This window comes from Heterodontus francisci, chromosome 49, assembly GCF_036365525.1.
Source record: "Heterodontus francisci isolate sHetFra1 chromosome 49, sHetFra1.hap1, whole genome shotgun sequence".
NCBI lineage: Eukaryota > Metazoa > Chordata > Chondrichthyes > Heterodontiformes > Heterodontidae > Heterodontus > Heterodontus francisci.
Genome location: NC_090419.1, coordinates 1,076,984 through 1,095,436, shown reverse-complemented (window position 1 = coordinate 1,095,436; position 18,453 = coordinate 1,076,984). Strand labels below are relative to the sequence as shown.

General features: G+C 45.1%; 1 protein-coding gene across 1 annotated transcript; it reads right to left on the bottom strand.

The window, feature by feature from the left end:
* Positions 1-11,563: 11,563 nt before the first annotated feature.
* LOC137358268 (probable G-protein coupled receptor 139) lies at positions 11,564-12,457 on the bottom strand. The gene has a single exon (XM_068024171.1). The coding sequence runs from the start codon at positions 12,455-12,457 to the stop codon at positions 11,564-11,566; it is 894 nt and encodes a 297-aa protein (XP_067880272.1).
* Between the last annotated feature and the right edge of the window lie 5,996 nt (positions 12,458-18,453).

Here is an 18,453-nt window from a genome sequence, read left to right as displayed (position 1 = left end):
ACTGAGGGATTGCTGCACTGTCAGAGGGTCAGTATTGAGGGATTGTTGCACTGTCAGAGGGTCAGCACTGAGGGATTGCCGCACTGCCAGAGGGTCAGTACTGAGGGATTGCCGCACTGCCAGAGGGTCAGTATTGAGGGAGCGCCGCACTGTCAGAGGGTCAGTACTGAGAGAGTGTTGCATTTGGGAGGGGCAGTACTGAGGGAGCGCTGCACTCTCTGAGTGTCGGTACTGAAGGAGTGCCACACTGTTGCCACAATAACCTCAACAGGAGAAAAACACCAACAAATCCAACAACAACCTCAACAGTGGAGAAACATCAACAAATTCAACAACATCAGAAGGGGGAAAAATTCACACCGATAAGCACAAGCTGTTGAGGGACGGGAAATCGTTTCCGAAGGGCCAGAGTATCTGATCACACCCGGGATGGTGTAATTGTTAGCAACAAAGCCCGTTTCAGCCTGAAAAATCGAAAGGAGAGAGAAAAGCTGAGAGGGAATGAGTTGATTTTGACTGAGTTAATGAGGGGCAATGGCCTCCTGCGGCTCCCACAATGCCCCGCGACTGAGAAAGGCCCCGATCTGTGGTCCAGGCCGCGTTGCACTTTGGGAGGAGCTTCCACACATGCGCATCTCCACAAGCGCGTTAACCGCCGCTTTTTTTCATTCTCCCGCGGCTCAGACTTTCAAGTTTCCTTCATTGAGATTGACGACTGAAGCCGCTTCGGCTTTTCCTTTAAGCTGCTTTTTGCGGAAACAAACGGTCGACGGGCGACGTCACGCAAACATGGCGGCTGATGACGCCCCGTCCCAACCACTGTGTCCTGAGCTCTGATTGGCTGCGCTTCTCCACGTGTTTGGAGTTCAAAGGGGTCAACTGGCGCTCCAGCCTCCGCGCAGCCGCAGTTTAAGCGACCTGTGACCCCTCCTGGGGTGGGGGAGGGGCCAGCACCAGATTCTTAAAGGGACCCTGCACCGCCAGAACTGTCCCAAACTCTTAAAGGGACCCAACATGGACAGACAGAGCAAGAGAGTTAGAGGGAAATAAAAGAGAGTGATGGAGAGAGAGAGAAATGAGTTTGAAAGAATAATAGAGGGATGGAGAGACTGAGAGTAAATAGGTGATAGGGAGAGAGTGATAGAGCAAGAGATGGTGAGAAAGGGAGGGAGAATTTCCTCAATTGGACAGAGATGGAGAGAGAGTGATAGAGAGATGTGAAGAGAGATCAAAGAGAAAGGAAGGTGGGGAGTGAGGGAGAGGTAGAGTTTGAGAGTGAGGAAACAGATAAATGGAGAGATAAAGGTGAGGAGAGAGTAAAAGAGTGAAAGAGAGAGAGAGAGAGGGATGGAGAGAGAGTGGGAAGGTAAATGAGAAATTAGAGGAAAAGAGCAGACACAGGGTGTACAGAAAGAGTGAAAAATGAATGAGAGATAGAGTGCCCGTCAGAGAGAGAGGGAAAGTCCGGGATAGACGTGGGCAGAGAGAGAGGCAGATAGTGTGTGTGTGTCTGCGTCTGTGTCTGTGCGTCTGCATCTGTGAGTGTGAGTGTGTCTGCGGCTCTGTGTGTGTCTGTGTGGGTGTGTGTGTGTGAGTGACTGTCTGTGTGTCTGTGTGTCTGTCTGTCTGTGTGTCTGACTGGGTGTGCGTGTCTGTGTGTGAGTGTCTGTGTGTGAGAGAGAGAGATCAGCACACGTTCACAGTAAAAAAAATGTCTTGCGGTGTCACACACTCATTTAATTGGGTGCACAACCAGACAAATGTAACTTTATCCCCGGGCGAATGAGTGGAGTCAGACATATAAAAAGAGATTGCAGGTTAATGCCCAGATAACCCAGATAAAAGTTGCGGAGAGAAATCACCCAGTAATCCTGGTTGTAACCCATTGGACTGAATACAATGATCCAAAAATATGATCACTGCCAATCAAACAAATTCATCAGCTCAACAGCGATTAGTGAAATGATCCATAAACTGCAGTGTTACATGATTCAAGGAAGATTACAGAGCATGATAGAGAACATGTAAACAGACACAAATTGGACCTGTATTCTATGGAGTTTAGAAGAATGAAAGGTGATCTCATTGAAACACATCAGATTCTAAAGGGACTGGATAGGGTCGACACTGAGAGATTATTTCCGCTGGTCGGGAAATGAAAGTCTCCCTTATCCCTTCCTAACCAGCTTATCCACCTGTCCTGTCAGCCTCAGGAATCAGTGAACACCAGTGAGCTTTCCTCTGTATCCTTGGAATTTAGAAGGTTAAGGGGTGATCTGATCAAAGTTTAAAGTGGTGGATGGGGTGCCAATCAAGTGGGCTGCTTTGTCCTAGATGGTGTCGATCTTCTGTAGTGTTGTAGGTGCTGCACTCATCCAGGCAAGTGGAGAGATACCATCACACACCTGACTTGCATCTTGTAGGCGGTTGAAAGGCTTTGGGGAGTCAGGGGGTGAGCCACTTGTAGCCACAGTATTGATGTGATTTCTTCAGCTCAGTTCCTGGTCAATGTTTCCCCAGGATGTTGATGCTGGGGGATACAGCGATGGAATAATGCTTTGAATGCCAAGGGGAGGTGGTTGGATTCTCTCTTGTTGCAGATGGTCATTGCCTGTCGGTGTTTTTTTCTGTGTGTGTGTTTTTCTGTGCTCTGGGACCAATTTCCTCATGGGGAGGTCAGACTGGTGCCTCATAATTGACTAGTTAGCAAAATGAATACTCATGGAATGAACGGGACAGGGACAGAGTGGATACGACATTGGCTAAGGGACAGAACACAGAGAGTAGTGGTGAATGGTTGGTTCAGACTGGAGGACGGTATCTATGCCTGACATAATCTTATACACTTCTATTCAATCTCCCCTCAATCTCCTTTGTTCTAAGGAGACCAAACCCAGCTTTTCCAACCTAACTTTGTAGCTAAAATCCTTGAACCCTGGAACCATTCTGGTAAATCTCCTCTGCACCCTCTCAAGGAACCTCACCTCCTTCCTAAAGTGTGGTGACCAGAACTGGTCACAATTCTCCAGTTGGGTCCCAACCAGAGCTTTATAAATGTTCAGCATAACCTCCGTGCTTTTGTACTCACTGTATACAGTGTACATTGTGGTCCAGGGGTATTCCCCAGGGGTTTGGATTAGGACCACTGATCTTTTTGATATATATTATTGACTTGGACTTGGGTTTACAGGGCATAACTTCAACAATGTGCCAACTGCAATGTAATAAACAGGGAAGGGAATAGTAGTAGACTTCAGGAGGATAGAGGCAGTCTGGTGAAATGGTCAGACACATGGCAGGTTAACTTCAATGCTGAGAAATGTCAAATGATGCATTTTGGAAGGAAGGCTGAGGAGAAGTGATATAAACTAAATGGTACAATGTTAAAATGGGTGCAGGGACAGAGAGATCTGGGATTTCATTTGTGGCAATTTTTACATCTAAAAGATTCAATTTGGGGCTTGCAAACTCTCAGTTGAATTTAGCTTCATCCTGAAAAGTGTTAGCAAACATGTTGGGAAATGTGTCAAAAGCTGTTTCCATTCAGACATTCCTGCATTGTGGAAGTGTGGGCTATCTCTGCAGAGACAGGAAATAGGGGTGTTTGAATGGATCTGCAGCTTTTGGTTGATGCAATAAGGTGAGAATTTGAATTGTGTCCCTTGCAGATACACAGAATTGAAGGTATTTACAGAACACCACATGAAGTAGTTTACCAATGTCTGATAAACTTCAAAGACTTCAGACACATGGAAGAAGAGGAGAAGGGAACAATATATAAAACCTGAGACAGTCAGACAACAGCAGTAGGGAAATGAATCTCTTTTTATGGGTTTTAATTTGAAGGACTGAGCTGATGATTGTAAAAGCAGGAGTTCAAATCCCACACTGGGCTGTTGTGAATTTGAATTCTGTTTTTTCCAAAAGAAAAAACATATCTCTGGAAGTTTACCAATGACACAAAAATAGGCAGCATTGTAAGCAGTGTAGCTGGAAGTATCAAATTACAAAGACATATTAATATCTGAAGTGAATGGGCCAAACTTTGGTAGATAGTTTTCAATGTCAGTAAAAAAGACTAGAACAGAGTACTTTATAAATGGTGAAAAGATAGAAACACTGGAGGCCCAAAGAGACTTGGGGGTGGGGTGGGGGGGGGGGGGGTCCATGTCCATTTGGGTGCAGTGTAGATTTCCCAGAATGATAACTGGACTCCAAGGGTTAAATTACGAGGTGATATTACACAAACTAGGGATTTTTTCCCTGGAATTTAGGAGGATCAAGGTGATTTGATCAAAGTTGTTGAGATATTAAGGGGAACTGATGGGGTCGTTTGGGAGAAACTATTTCAACAGCTTGGGAACATAGGAACAGGAGTAGGCCATTGAGCCCATTGAGCCTGCTCCACCATTCAATACTATCATGGCTGATCATCCACTTCAATGCCTTTTCCCCAGACCATCCTCATATCCCTTTATGTCCTTGAATGATGCTCACCAATGCATTGACTATCTCCATAGCGACCTCTTTCAACACTCTGGGATGTAGAATATCAGGTCCTGGGAACTTCAGTCCCATTAATTTATCCAACACAACCTTCTTACTAATACTAATTTCCTTCAATTCGTCATCACCAAGGCTGATTAAAAGTTGGAGTTTACCTCAGTGTTTTGGAAATATCAAACCCTGATCCCACACCCAGTAAAGTATTTTACATGATGGGACGCTGCAAATGTTGATATACTCAGGACGCACGGTACCTTCATGTTGCAATAAGATATTATAATCTCTATTCAGATAACTCTCATCCCACAGGGGCAAAATTCTACTGGGTCAACATTCTGACCAAACACTAAAACATTCCAGAAAGCGAGGCTCACAAATTTAACACAGGTTTCCTTTTCTGAGTCTCGCTGGTCTGTTCTGATTTTCTGTTGGGTGGCTTCAGCCTAGATTTTATGTTCAGACCTGAACCCACAAACGTATGATTCAGAGGCAGGACTATTACCCACTGAGCTACATCTGGCTTCAATGTTCCCAGAAATTTTAGTTGTTGTGCAGGGCCAGTTATTTTTTTCGTGCGCTGTCCCTTTAAATATTTGAAGAATCTTTGCAGGCGTGTGTTATTTATCACGGAACAGGACCTGCGTGGTACCTTCCAGGCTGCTGCACACAGCTTTACAGGAACACTGACCGACACTCTCCATCCCAATCTCTTCTTCTTTCTCTCTGGTAATCTCTCCCCATTGCTATGCTTCCCTCTCTCTGTTATTCTCTCTCTATATCTATCCCTGTCTTTCTCACTGTTACTCTCTCCATCTGGATGGAGGAGGAGAAAGAGAGGCAAACATAGAGGTAGCTTTACTCTGTATCTAACCCCACACCGTACCTGCCCTGGGAGTGTTTGATAGAACAGAGAAGACAGAGATTTACTCTGTAGATAACTTGGCTTGGCAGCATTTGATGGGAAAGTCTAGACAGAGCTTTACTCTGTATCCCTGGAATTTAGAAGGTTAAGGGGAGATTTGATCAAAGTTTACAAGATAACAAAGGAAACTGATTGGGTAGATAAGGAGAAAATCTTCTCACTAGTTGTGGGAGTCTTGGATGAGGGGCACAGTCGAAAAATCAAACATTAGTCGAAAACCCTTCCCAGGGTGAAAGTTATTATCACTTCTACACACAAAGGATGGTGGAATTTTGGAATTGTCTTCCACAAATGACCCCACCCTATGTCTGCAATCTCCTCCAGCTCCACAATCCACCAATATCTGTGATCCTCTAATTCTGGCCTCTTGAACATCCCCAATTTGAATCATTCCATTGCTGGCCGTGCCTTCAAGCTGCCAAGGCCCTAACTCTGGAATTCATTTCCAAAACCTCTCCGTCTCACTAACTCTCTTTCCTATTTAAAGACACTCCCTCAAAACAACCTCTGATCAAGTTTTTGGTCGTCTAGTCTAATATCTCTTTAAGTGTCTCGGTGCTGAATTTTTATTTTTTTAAATTGATTCGAGTGACGTGTGTGTCACTGTCAAGGCCAGTATTTATTGTCCATCCCTAATTTCCCTTGAGAAGGTGGGTGAGCCATGTTCTTGAACCACTGCAGTCCGTGTGGGTTAGGTAGACCCACAGTGCTGTTAGGAAGGGAGTTCCAGGATTGTGACGGAGTGCAATATCGTTCCAAGTCAGGATGGTGAGTGACTTTTGTTGTTGTCCGTGGCCAGCTTTTTCAGTGCACTGTTGCTTTCAATTTGTGATATTATCGCAGTTAGATGTAAATGTTCTCTTACAATCTGCCTGTCTCTCCCTCACTCTTTCTGCCCATCTCTCCCTCCCTCTTTCTGCCCATCTCTCCCTCCCTCTCTCTCGCTCTGTCTCTCTGAAGACCAATATCGCATATGTTTTACTAATTACTCTCTTACTATATGCTGCTGCCTTCAAAGATCACTGCTCGTGAACCTCCAGCTCCCTCTGTACCTGCACACTCTTAGGAAATATGTCATCGTGTCATCAAACCAAGTCAACATGGTTTCACGAAAGGGAAATCTCCTTTTAATCTTCTCTGTTCTAAGGAGAACAAGACCAGCTTCTCCAGTCTATCAGTGTAACTGTAATAATCTCATCCAGGAACTGTTCCAGTAAATCTCTTCTATACATTCACCAAAGTCTCCATGTTCTTCCCAAAGTGTGGTCCCAGAATTGGACACAATACTGCAGCCGAGGACAAACTATTATTTTATAAAGGTTTAGCATCACTTCCTGACTTTTACACTCTCGATCTCTGTTTATAAAGCTCAGGATCCCATCTGCTTTATTAACCCATCAGCAAAGACAGACATTCTCTCCATTGACCAGTTCCATTAGACATGAATCTATGAGTCGTTCCAAGGCTGGCGGGAGGGTTTAGGGGAGACCAGAGAGAACCCTGACCTGGTCAGCTTTTTTCAAACAGGAAACCATCAGTACATTGGCAGTGATATTACTAAATCCCTGAGGAAGAAAGAAGGAGGCCATTCGGCCCCTCGAGACTATCCTGCCCATTCGCTCAGGTCATGGCTGATTTGCTCCTTTTCCACATTGAGCTGTCTCGGCTCCGTAAACATTAATACCCTTTCTGAACAAATGTCTACCGACAATCAGGAATTAATGTCACTGCCTGTTAACACTGGGGAATTCCTTCCCGAAACCTCTCTGTCTCTATCTCTCATTCCTGCTTAAAGACGTTCCTTAAAACTAACCTCTTTGACCAAACATTTGGTCATCATCCTTAATTTCTCCTCATGTGGATTTGGCATCAGATTTTGTTTTATAATGCACCCTGTGTAACACCTTTTGGACTTCTTATTCCTCCTCCTTCTCCCTCACCCATCTCTCTCTCTCTCTCTCTTCCTCTCACCATTTTATAAATAGAGGGGAAGAGTGTGTGTGTCTCTGTCACTAGTCCCATAATGTTACCCCAGGGTCTCCACACAGCCTGTCTCCCCGTCTCCCTGCTTCTAAAGTGTCTCAGGGTCTCCTGGCACTTTCTATCTCTCTGCTTCTGTCTCTATCCCTCACTATCTCTCTGTTCTCTCTCCGTTTCTATCTCTCCCTGTCTCTCTGTTACTCTACCTCTGTCCCTCTCTCTGTCTATCACTCTCTCCCACCATGTTGGTTATCTTTTGGGGTTGAGTTAAATCACAGACAAAATAAACACTTCACCTGTCTGCCCCGATATAAATAGCAAAATTTGTGACTATTTTGTGTCTGTATTCAGACAATATAGACAGGAGTGTACATTATATGATTGGATGCTGCAAATCGATTTACACTCGTACTGCCGGAAAAACTACTTAAAAACAATTATTCCCACTGATTGATGATCAGTCGTTCAGGAGGGATCTTCTTCCAATCGCTGGCCCAGCTATCTGGACTGCAGTGTCAGATAAAGGAAAGGGACCCCCTTATATCCAGGACTGACCCTCACTCTCCCCTCGTGTACCATGTCACTGGGCTCAGTGTTAGGGTCTTTCCCTGCATGATCAATCACTGTGTGTGATCAATATCTTTTCCTACACTGCCTGGACCACCCCACACACACATTTGTTTCTACATTCCAAGCCTCACCCATACTTAGTTTCTTGTAATTAAAAGACTCCATTTTATTCTCCATATCCTGCCTTCTTGTAATTTCCAGGTCTTTGGTCATTTACTGTCCATATCTTGTCTTAGGAATGCAGCACATAGGACATTCCAGACCCATTTCTGTTGAGTGTTTACTTGTACAAGTGAATTGACCATTTAATATTTTTAACTTAGTTAACCCTTGTGTTCCCACAAAGATCAAGCTAGCAAATTCAACAGTGTCCACTTTGACTTCATCCCATCGTGTCTTATGTACATTCTCACAGGATAGCAGGTATAACTGTTGTCATAGTATTCAGCTGAAAATTGATCAGTTACATTGTGATTTCAGTCCATATTTACAGTACACACGGGGCCTTACTGTTGTAATAAAGTCATATAGTATCTATTCATCCCACTGGGGCAAAATTTCACTGGCTCAACATTCTCACCAAATACTAAAACATTCCAGAAGGCGAGGCTCACAAATTCAACACAAGTTTCCTTTTCTGAGTCTCGCTGGTCTGTTCTGATTCTCTGAGGGATTACTGATGTTTATCCTCCACATGAGCAGTCGTCCTAATCCTGGGTGCCTATTCTGCCATGCTTTCCTTCCGTTGCCTGAGTCTTAACATTGGATTATTTACGAGTTGGGTCATTGCGTGGGAAACCGTGAGTGTTTGACCTGACCCGGGATGACAGATGGTTCAATTTTGTTTGTTTGTTTGTAATTGAGCCATTCAAGTAATTACGAGATAATGATTGTTTAAGATAAAAGCAAAATGCTGCAAATTCTGGAAAGCTGAATTAAAAACACAGAATGATGGAAATACTCAGCAGGTCTGCCATCAGTTGTGCAGAGATAAACAGAGTTAACGTTTCAGGTCTGTGATCTATCATCAGAGCTGTCAAATGATAGAAAGGTAATAGGTTTCAGAAAATGATTGGGGTAAATCGGTCTCCATAGCATTTATTGTGTAAAGAAAACATAAGGAATTTTCGTGTGCCCAGGCATGGTAGCGATATTGTGTCACATTGAATGACATAATGTACCTGGGGCAGGGCCAGCGAGTATTACATGGAGATCACTCTTCGACGCAGTGTTTAATGGTATTACTGTTGTTCTTTGATATTGCTGTTCATTGCATGTGTGAAGTCATAATTGTAGTGAATAGAATATAACCACTGTTATATTCGAGTCACTTCAGAATTTGGAACAATCGTGCAAAAGAATAATTGAAGGGTAATTGACTCTCACACCCCGACATCCAACAACTGACGAGCCGGTCAGGAATGATAAGAAAGTTGCTTCTAATTTTAAAAATATATTCCAAATAAGCAGGATCTGAGGGCATGTGACATCGGAAGTGAACCTTCAGGAGTGCAGGTATTTGCGTATCCAGTCATTTACTGAATTGGGAAAAAAGAATGGCTGACTAGATGTAGGATTTGCTTCCTTTTCTTTCCTTCTCTGCCGCTTCTCTGTCTCATCATTAAAGCGTTTGGACACAAAGAATAACGCAGTTTGATGGACAGGTTGTCGCCATATTGAACCAGTCTCAGCAAGCTCCTCCAAGCCATCAATGTCAATGCTGCCGCATTTCAAAGAGAGCTTCAGATTTTCCTTGAAGGGTTCTTTTTGTCCTTCCATGGAACCTAGCCATTTGAGAGTTGGCAAAACAGGACCTGGCTGGGGAGACGCAGTTCAGTCATCTGTGCAGTGTCGAGCTCATCGAAGTTGGTTTTTCAGGGATTTTGCCTGAATGCTTGTGGATCTGGCTTCAAGAAGTACACGAGAGTTTGTCCAACTGTCCTCCCATTGAATCCAGAGTGTCTGACAAAGACATTTCAGCTGGAATTGCCCCAACACTCTTCTGTCTTTCTGCTGTATAGTCCAAGTCTCACTGCAGTACACGAGTGTGCTGTCAACTGCTCTGTGCACTAGGACTTTATCTGACTTGCAAAGGCCTTTGCTGTCAAACATCCCCGGCCATAGTTTCTAGAAGGCTGAGCTGGCGCAGCTGATCCGGTGTTTGATCCCCTCATCAATGGTGGCCTTTTGAGAAAGATGATTGCCAAGTTATGGGAAGTGCTCAACATTTTCCAAAGTCTCTCCTTCAAGTTAGATGGGAGGTGGATTATTTGGCCGACCAGGTGTCGGTAAAAAAAAGTCAGATTTGTTTTGGTAAATTTCAAGGATAGGCCAAACCTCCTGCATACAGAATTGAAGAGATCAAACGCAGCTTGAAAATCTGGTGCAATGTGGGCAACGACACTGCAGTCATCCACAAACTGTAGATCTGCATGCCTATGGTGGTCAATTTTTAGTTTAAGCACGGAGGTGAGTGAGGTTAAAGAGTTTGCCATCTAGGTGGTATTTACTACTCACACTAGAGGGCAGCTGATCTTTGTTGAGGTGAATAGCCACAGTCAAGAAGATTGCAAATAGTATGGGGACTATCACAGTGCATCGCTGGAACCCAGTCCTTGGATTTGCCTGGCAACAAAGACCATGTTGGAGGTTCCTCTGGAAAGTCGAGAGTAACATTTTGGCTCTGGGAAGATTTCCTCCATCACAGGAAGTAGATGATTCAGGCGAATGAGTGTCAGGATTTCCCCTGCTGTGCACAAGAGGGAAATACTGCAAACTTTCCACTGCATGATTTCTATCCCTTCTTGAAGATAGTTGCAATATCACATTCCTGAAGTTGTAGGGAGTTATTGTCCTCCCAAATCCGTAAGATGAGTGCATGGAGTTTTGAGGTGATCAACAACCCACCGGCTTTGAGTACAAAGCTGTAATAACATCGAAGAGGCAAAACACTGAGCCAGGCATCATGGATTCAGGGTCATTGGCTCAGGGCTTAGATGTTTAGGGTCACTAGCCAAGGGCATCGAGTGTTGCACGTATTGTGGTTCAGGGTCAATGATCCAGAGCATTGAAGCTCATTGCAACTGACACGGGATAGTGTGGCCTCAGAGTCACTGACCTAGGGCTTAGTTTCAGGATCACTGACCGAGGCATTGTTGGCGGAGAGTCACTGACTCATGCATTACAAGTTCAGCCTCACTGCTCCAGGCATTATAGGTTCAGGGTCATTGACCCAGGGCCTTGTTGGCGCAGGGTCATTGACCCAGGGCTTTACAGATTCAGCATCACTGACTCAGACGTTACAGGTGCTAGGTCACTGACCCAGAGCCTTGTTGGTGCAGGGTCATTGATCAGGGAAGTGAGCGTTGAGGTTTAATGCCACAGGACATTCTGGTTTCGAGGCTGAATTCTCAGGGTATTCAGGTTCAGGGTCAGTGACCCAGGGCATTGAGTATTCTGGATCTTTGACTGGTGTGTTAGTATGTGTATCAATATTAATGTAAATCAATGGGCCGACAGGAAAGGACTCTTTCTCAGAATATAATGTTGGAATGAGTTCTGATGTTGAACGAGTTTCAATTCTTCTCACATTTTAATGACTTTAACAATTAGTTTAAAGGGATACTTGACCACATCCTTCATCTGCTCCCTGATCTTAGTTTGCATCACGGCATAAATAAAAGTATTTGTGCAGCAACTCAGCTGTTGTAGCATGGACCCTAGTTGGTTTAATGTATCAGGTGGCCATATTTCATCATACCCAAAAACAAACATTTGGTACCATATTGAATGCAATGCAAACACTGCCCATAACAATATGAAATTCCACGAGATAACAAACAATAAAATAATGGATTTCCTTCGACTCTCCATCTCTGGGTCTTTGGGACGGTCCCCAATGCTTTTCCCCCGGAGTCTCCTGCGAGCTCTGCTACTCACTAAAATGTTCCTGACAGTGAAAACATTGAGCAGCAGAATCAAAATAAATGGGAGAGCGGGGTTTAGAAGATGATGAATGGATATCACTATTAACCAGAAGAAAGATCTCATAACAACAATTGGCATAAAACAAAACCAGGGGAAATTGATAAATGGATAGTAATTTTTGAACACAAAATACCAGAAAATGTTGCTTAAACAACACAGTACAATCACTGTTCCCAGAACCACAGCCGCTATTCTCTCAGTACAATATTTTCTCTTCAGTTTCTGGCAAGAAATGGCTACAAAACGATCAAAGGTGAAAGTGACAGTGGCCCAGACAGAACAGTCAGTAATGGCATAAAGCAAGACGGCGTGGATATTACACACACGGATGTAATTCATGAAACGAAAATGTTCCCGATAAACAATTGGAATGTGCCTTAATATCAGGTCGAGGAAAACAACCAGTAAATCCATCACTGCCATGGTCACCAGGTAGCGAGTGACACATTTGGAAAGACCACACTTTCCTCGATACAGGATCACAATCGTCATCAAGTTAGCTGTGAGGATGGGAAATAAAAAGAGAAATTATACGTCAGGCTGGGAACCAGCTTTAGGTAAATGTTTTATTCTCCCCATTGATGTATTGAAATGATTATACCTGTAAGAACACAGGGGAAGGTCAGGGATCTGGTGGACGGCAGGAGAAGTTAAATGGCAAACGAATGATACTGAAATTGTTGAACTTACTGTTGATCATAATCCTCCCGTCCACCTTTGGCTGCGTGTCCCACAAATTGTGACATCTCCATGTACTCCCAGTTCTAACGCAGGGTCATCAACCAGAAACGTTATCTCTATTTGTATCTCCACAGATGCGGCTGGACCTGCTGATTGTTTCCTGCATTTTCTGGTATTATTTCAGATTTGCAGATAATACAGCACTTAGCTCTCGTATAAAAAGACTGACAGAGAGATTCTCTGACCCGTGACAGTCAGCATGGTTTCAAAAGAGTATTTTGCACGCCTGGTGCCTGGATAAAGGACGTACAGAAAGCATGCAGTACTTTCGACAAGAGGAAGGGAATGAGGCAGATGTAATGATACACTTTGGTGCCAATGACACAGAGAGAGTAGGTATTGAAGTCCTAGGTCAGGAACTAGTTTGGAAGTTAAAGAGGAGGACCTCGAAGGCAAACATCACTGGCTTCCTCCCAGTCCCACATATTAGTGAGAGTAGAAGTAGAAGTTTAGGTGTATCAATGCGTAGCTTGACGATGATGTAGGAGGGAAGGCTTCAAACTCTGAGGTAATTAGGACCAGTAATGAGGCAGGAGTGGTGCAGTGGTTAGCACTGCAGCCTCACAGCTCCAGCGACCCGGGTTCAATTCTGGGTACTGCTTGTGTGGAGTTTGCAAGTTCTCCCTGTGTCTGCGTGGGTTTCCTCCGGGTGCTCCGGTTTCCTCCCACATGCCAATGATTTGCAGGTTGATAGATAAATTGGCCATTATAAATTGGGGGATCTAGGTGTCACAAAATGTTACCGTGTAGCTACAGCGAGTGATTAGGAAGGCAAATGGAATATTGTTGTTTATTGCAAGGTGAATAGAATATAAAAGTAGGGAAGTGTTGTTGCAGCTGTACAGGGCATAAGTTAGACGACGTCTGCAGGATTGTGGACACTTTTGGTCTCCTTACTGAAGAAATTATATAATTGCATTCGAAGTAGTTCAGAGAAGGTTCACTGGGCTGATTCCTGGGATGAAGGGGTTATCTTATGAGGAAAGGTTGAACAGGTTGGGTCTATACCCACTGGAGTTTAGAAGAATGAGAGGTGATCTGAGTGAAACATCTCAGGTCCCGAGGGGGACTGGACAGGGTGGATGCTGAGAGGATGTTTCCCCTTGTCGGGGAGTCCAGAACGAGGGGACACAGTTTAAAATGAGGGCTCTCCCATTTAAGACTGAGATGAGGAGAAATGTTTTTCTCTCAGAGGGTGGTTAGTCTGTGGAATTCTCTTCCCCAGAGAGCAGTGGAGGCTGGATCATTGAATATATTCAAGGCTGAGTTCGATAGATTTATGATCAACCAGGGAGTCGAGGGTTATGGGACACAGACAGGAAAGTGGAGTTGAGTTCCCAATCAGATCAGCCATTGAATGGCAGAGCAGGCACGAGGGGCTGAATGGCCTACTCCTGCTCCTAATTCATTTGTTCTTGTGTGTTCCATTTCACCAGAAATACTCTCTCCTCCTGAAGTCTGATACTAGTCCCTTCCCTGTTTATTACATTGCAGATGTCACAAACATTGGCAAACATTGAAGTTATGCCCTGTAAACACAAGTCCAAGTCATTAGTATATATCAAAAAGATCAGTGGTCCTAATATAAACCTCCACTGTATACCTCCCTCCAGTCTGAAACAACCATTGTCCACTCTCTCAGCCAATGTCGTATCCACTCAGCCACTATCCCTTTCATCCCTGGAGCACCAATATTGCTAACTGGTCAATTAGGAGGCACCATTAAGTCCTCCCCATGAGGACACTGGTGCCAGACCGCTCTGTTTGCACTCTCCCATCAACATTCCCCAGACAGGTTCAGCACGGATTAGATACAGAGTAATGCTCCATCTGCACTGTCCCATCCAACAGTCCCAGGGCAGGAACATCATGGGGTAGACACAGAGTGAATCTCACTCTACACTGTCCGAAGTAGACACAGTGAGAGACAGAAAGAGAGAAACAGACTGACAGGGTGACCGAGAGAGAAAGAAGGATATTTAACATCGGACATAGGAAGATGAGGAGGCAATTTAACCCCTCGACCCTGTTCCTTCATTCAGTGAGATCAGGGCTGATCTGTGATCTAACTAACACCATATATCCCACCTTTGCCCCTTATCTCTTAATACCTTTGGTTAACAACAATCTATCAATCTCAGATTTAAAAATTTACAAGTTTCTCAGCATCAATTGCTGATTGTGGAAGAGAGTTCCAAACTGATACCACACCTGGTGTGTTGAAGTGTTTCTTCACTTCACTCCTGAATGGTTTTGAGACTACATTTAGATCTTTGGACTCGGCCTACAAGTTCCTGACTCCGCAGCCAGTGGGAATAGTTATTCTCTGTCTACCTTAGCAGAGTCTCCTTGTATGCACTGCCCCATCGAACAATCTCAGTGAAGGTACAGCACGGGTTAGATACAGAGTACAGTTCAGTTTGTACATTCCCTGGAGTGTCGGATTAACCCGGGTCACTCACTGTCCTCGGCTCAGCCTCAAGACTCACCTGCCTCAGTCACTGAGACGCTCCTGTATCACTTGCCTTAATGTAAGTGGATGCCGGGTTTGGGAGCGGGACAGGCACACGGGATTAGGACGACTGCTCATGTGGAGGATAAGCATCAGTAATCTCTCAGAGAATCAGAACAGACCAGCGAGACTCAGAAAAGGAAACTTGTGTTGAATTTGAGAGTGATGCATTGTGGAATGTTTTAGTATTTGGTGAGGATGTTGAGCCAGTGAAATTTTGCCCCAGTGGGATGAATAGATACTATCTGACTTGATTACAACAGTAAGGTACCGTGTGTACTGTAAATATGGACTGAAATAACAATGTAAGTGATCAATTTTCAGCTGAAGACTATGACTACAGTTCTACCTGCTATCCTGTGAGAATGTACATAAGACACGATGGGATGAAGTCAAAGTGGCCACTGTTTATATTTTCAGACTATGCCCCAAGTTCCTGACTCCGCAGCCAGTGGGAATATTTACTCTCAGTCCCCCCTATCAGTTTCCCTTATTATTTAATAAACTTTCATCAAATCACTCCATAACCTTCTAAATACCAGGGATATACAGTAAATCTCCAGCTACACTGTCCCATTAAACATTTCCAAGCCAAGCACAATGTTGGGTTTGACACAGAGTAAATTTCCCTCTACGCTGTCACATCACACACTGAGGGCAGGAACATCATGGGGTGGATACAGAGTGAATCTCACTCTACACTGTCCGAAACAGACAGAGAGAGAGAGAGAGAGAGAGAAAGAGAAACAGAGAGACATAGACTGACAGGGTGACTGAGAGAGAAAGAAGGATATTAAACAGGGGATATTGGAAGAGGAGGATGCAATTTAACCCCACAACTCTGTTCCTGCATTGAATGTGATCTTGGCTGATCTGTGATCAATCTTACACCATATATCCTGCCTTTGCCCCTTATCTCTTAATACCTTTGGTTAACAAGAATCTATCAATCACAGGTTTAAAAATTAACCAATAAGCCAGCATGAAATTTCCACAAACAGTCTCATGAGGGTGTGATGGCTCCCACAGTGGAATAGCTTGCTGAATATTTAAAATAGAGAGAGAGAGAGAGACAGAGATAGGAGAGAGAGGGAGAGACAGAGAGGGAAAGACAGATGGAGGAACATAGAGAGAGACAGAGATGGAAGGAGAGAGAGGGAGGGCAAGACAGATGGAGGGACAGAGAGAGAGAGATACAGGGATAGAAGGAGAGAGGGGGCAAGACAGAGAGGGAAAGACAGATGGTGGGACAGAGAGAGAGAGATACAGGGATAGAAGGAGAGAGAGGGAGAGGCAGAGAGGGAAAGACAGATGGAGAGAGAGAGAGAGTGGCAGAGATGGAAGGAGAGAGAGGGAGAGACAGGGAGGGATGGACAGATGGAGGGATAGAGAGAGAAGGAGAGAGATGGAGTGACAGGGAGGGAAGGACAGATGGAGGGATAGAGACAGAGAGAGGCAGAGACAGAGAGAAAAGGAGAGAGTGGGAGAGACACAGAGGGAAAGGCAGTTGGAGAGACAGAGAGATAGACAGAGAGAGAAGGAGAGAGAGGGAGTGACAGGGAGGGAAGGACAGATGGAAAGACAGAGAGTGAGAGACAGAGAGAGAAGGAGAGAAAGGGAGTGTCTGGGAGGAAAAGACAGATGGAGGGAAAGAGTGAGAGACAGAGAGGGAAGGAGAGAGATGGAGTGACGGAGGGAAGGACAGATGGAGGGATAGAGAGAGAAACAGAGAGAGAAGACCAGAGAGGGAGTGAGAGAGGGAATGACAGATGGAGAGACAGAGAGAGGGACAGAGAGAGAAGGAGAGAGAGGGAGTGACAGGGAGGGAAGGACAGATGGAAAGACAGAGAGTGAGAGACAGAGAGAGAGGGAGAGAGAGGGAGTGACAGGGAGGGAATGACAGATCGAGGGACAGAGTGAGAGACAGAGAGAGAAGGAGAGAGATGGAGTGACGGAGGGAAGGACAGATGGAGGGATAGAGAGAGAAACAGAGAGAGAAGACCAGAGAGGGAGTGAGAGAGGGAATGACAGATGGAGAGACAGAGAGAGAGGGGCAGAGGTGGACGGAGAGAGAGGGAGTCACAGGGAGGGAAAGACAGATGGAGGAACAGAGAGAGAGACAGAGAGAGATGGAGAGAGATGGAATGACGGAGGGAAGGGCAGATGGAGGGATAGAGAGAGAAACAGAGAGAGAAAGACAGAGAGGGAGTGACAGAGAGGGAAAGGCAGTTGGAGGGACAGAGAGCGAGACAGAGAGAGAAGGAGAGAGATGGAATGACGGAGGGAAGGGCAGATGGAGGGATAGAGAGAGAAACAGAGAGAGAAAGACAGAGAGGGAGTGACAGAGAGGGAAAGACAGATGGAGAGACAGAGAGAGAGAGGCAGAGGTGGAAGGAGAGAGAGGGAGTGACAGAGAGGGAAAGACAGATGGAGGGACAGGGAGAGAGACAGAGAGAGAGGCAGAGACAGAGAGAGTAGAAGAGAGAGGGAGAGACAGGGAGGGAAAGACAGATGGAGGGACAGAGAGAGACACAGAGACAGAAGGAGAGAGAGGGAGAGACAGAGAGGGAAAGACAGATGGATGGACAGAGAGAGAGACAGAGAGAGGAGAGAGAGGGAGTGTCAGGGAGGGAAAGACAGATGGAGGGATAGAGGGATAGAGAGAGAGACAGAGATAGATGGAGAGAGAGGGTGTGACAGAGAGACAGAGAGAGAAACAGAGAGAGAAGGACAGAGAGGGAGTGACAGACAGGGAAAGGCAGTTGGAGGGACAGAGACAGAGACAGAGAGAGAAGGAGAGAGATGGAGTGACAGGGAGGAAAAGACAGATGGAGGGACAGAGTGAGAGACAGAGAGAGAAGGAGACAGATGGAGTGACAGGGAGGGAAGGACAGATGGAGATTTGGAGGGATAGAGAAAGAGACAGAGATAGAAGGACAGAGAGGGAGTGTCAGAAAGGGAAAGAGAGATGGAGAGATAGAGGGATAGAGAGAGAGACAGAGATAGATGGAGAGAGAGTGTGTGACAGAGAGACAGAGAGAGAGGCAGAGACGGAGAGAGAAGGAGAGAGTGGGAGATAAACAGAGGCAAAGGCAGTTGGAGAGACAGAGAGAGAGAGAGAAGCAGAGATGGAAGGAGAGAGAATGAGTGACAAGGAGGGAAAGACAGATGGAAAGACAGAGAGAGGGAGAGACAGAGAAAGAAGGAGAGAGAGGGAGAGACAGAGAGGGAAAGA

Bases quoted from the DNA above. Each gene is read 5' to 3' on its own strand.
- LOC137358268 (XM_068024171.1), bottom strand. From the start codon at position 12,457: ATGACGATTGTGATCCTGTATCGAGGAAAGTGTGGTCTTTCCAAATGT.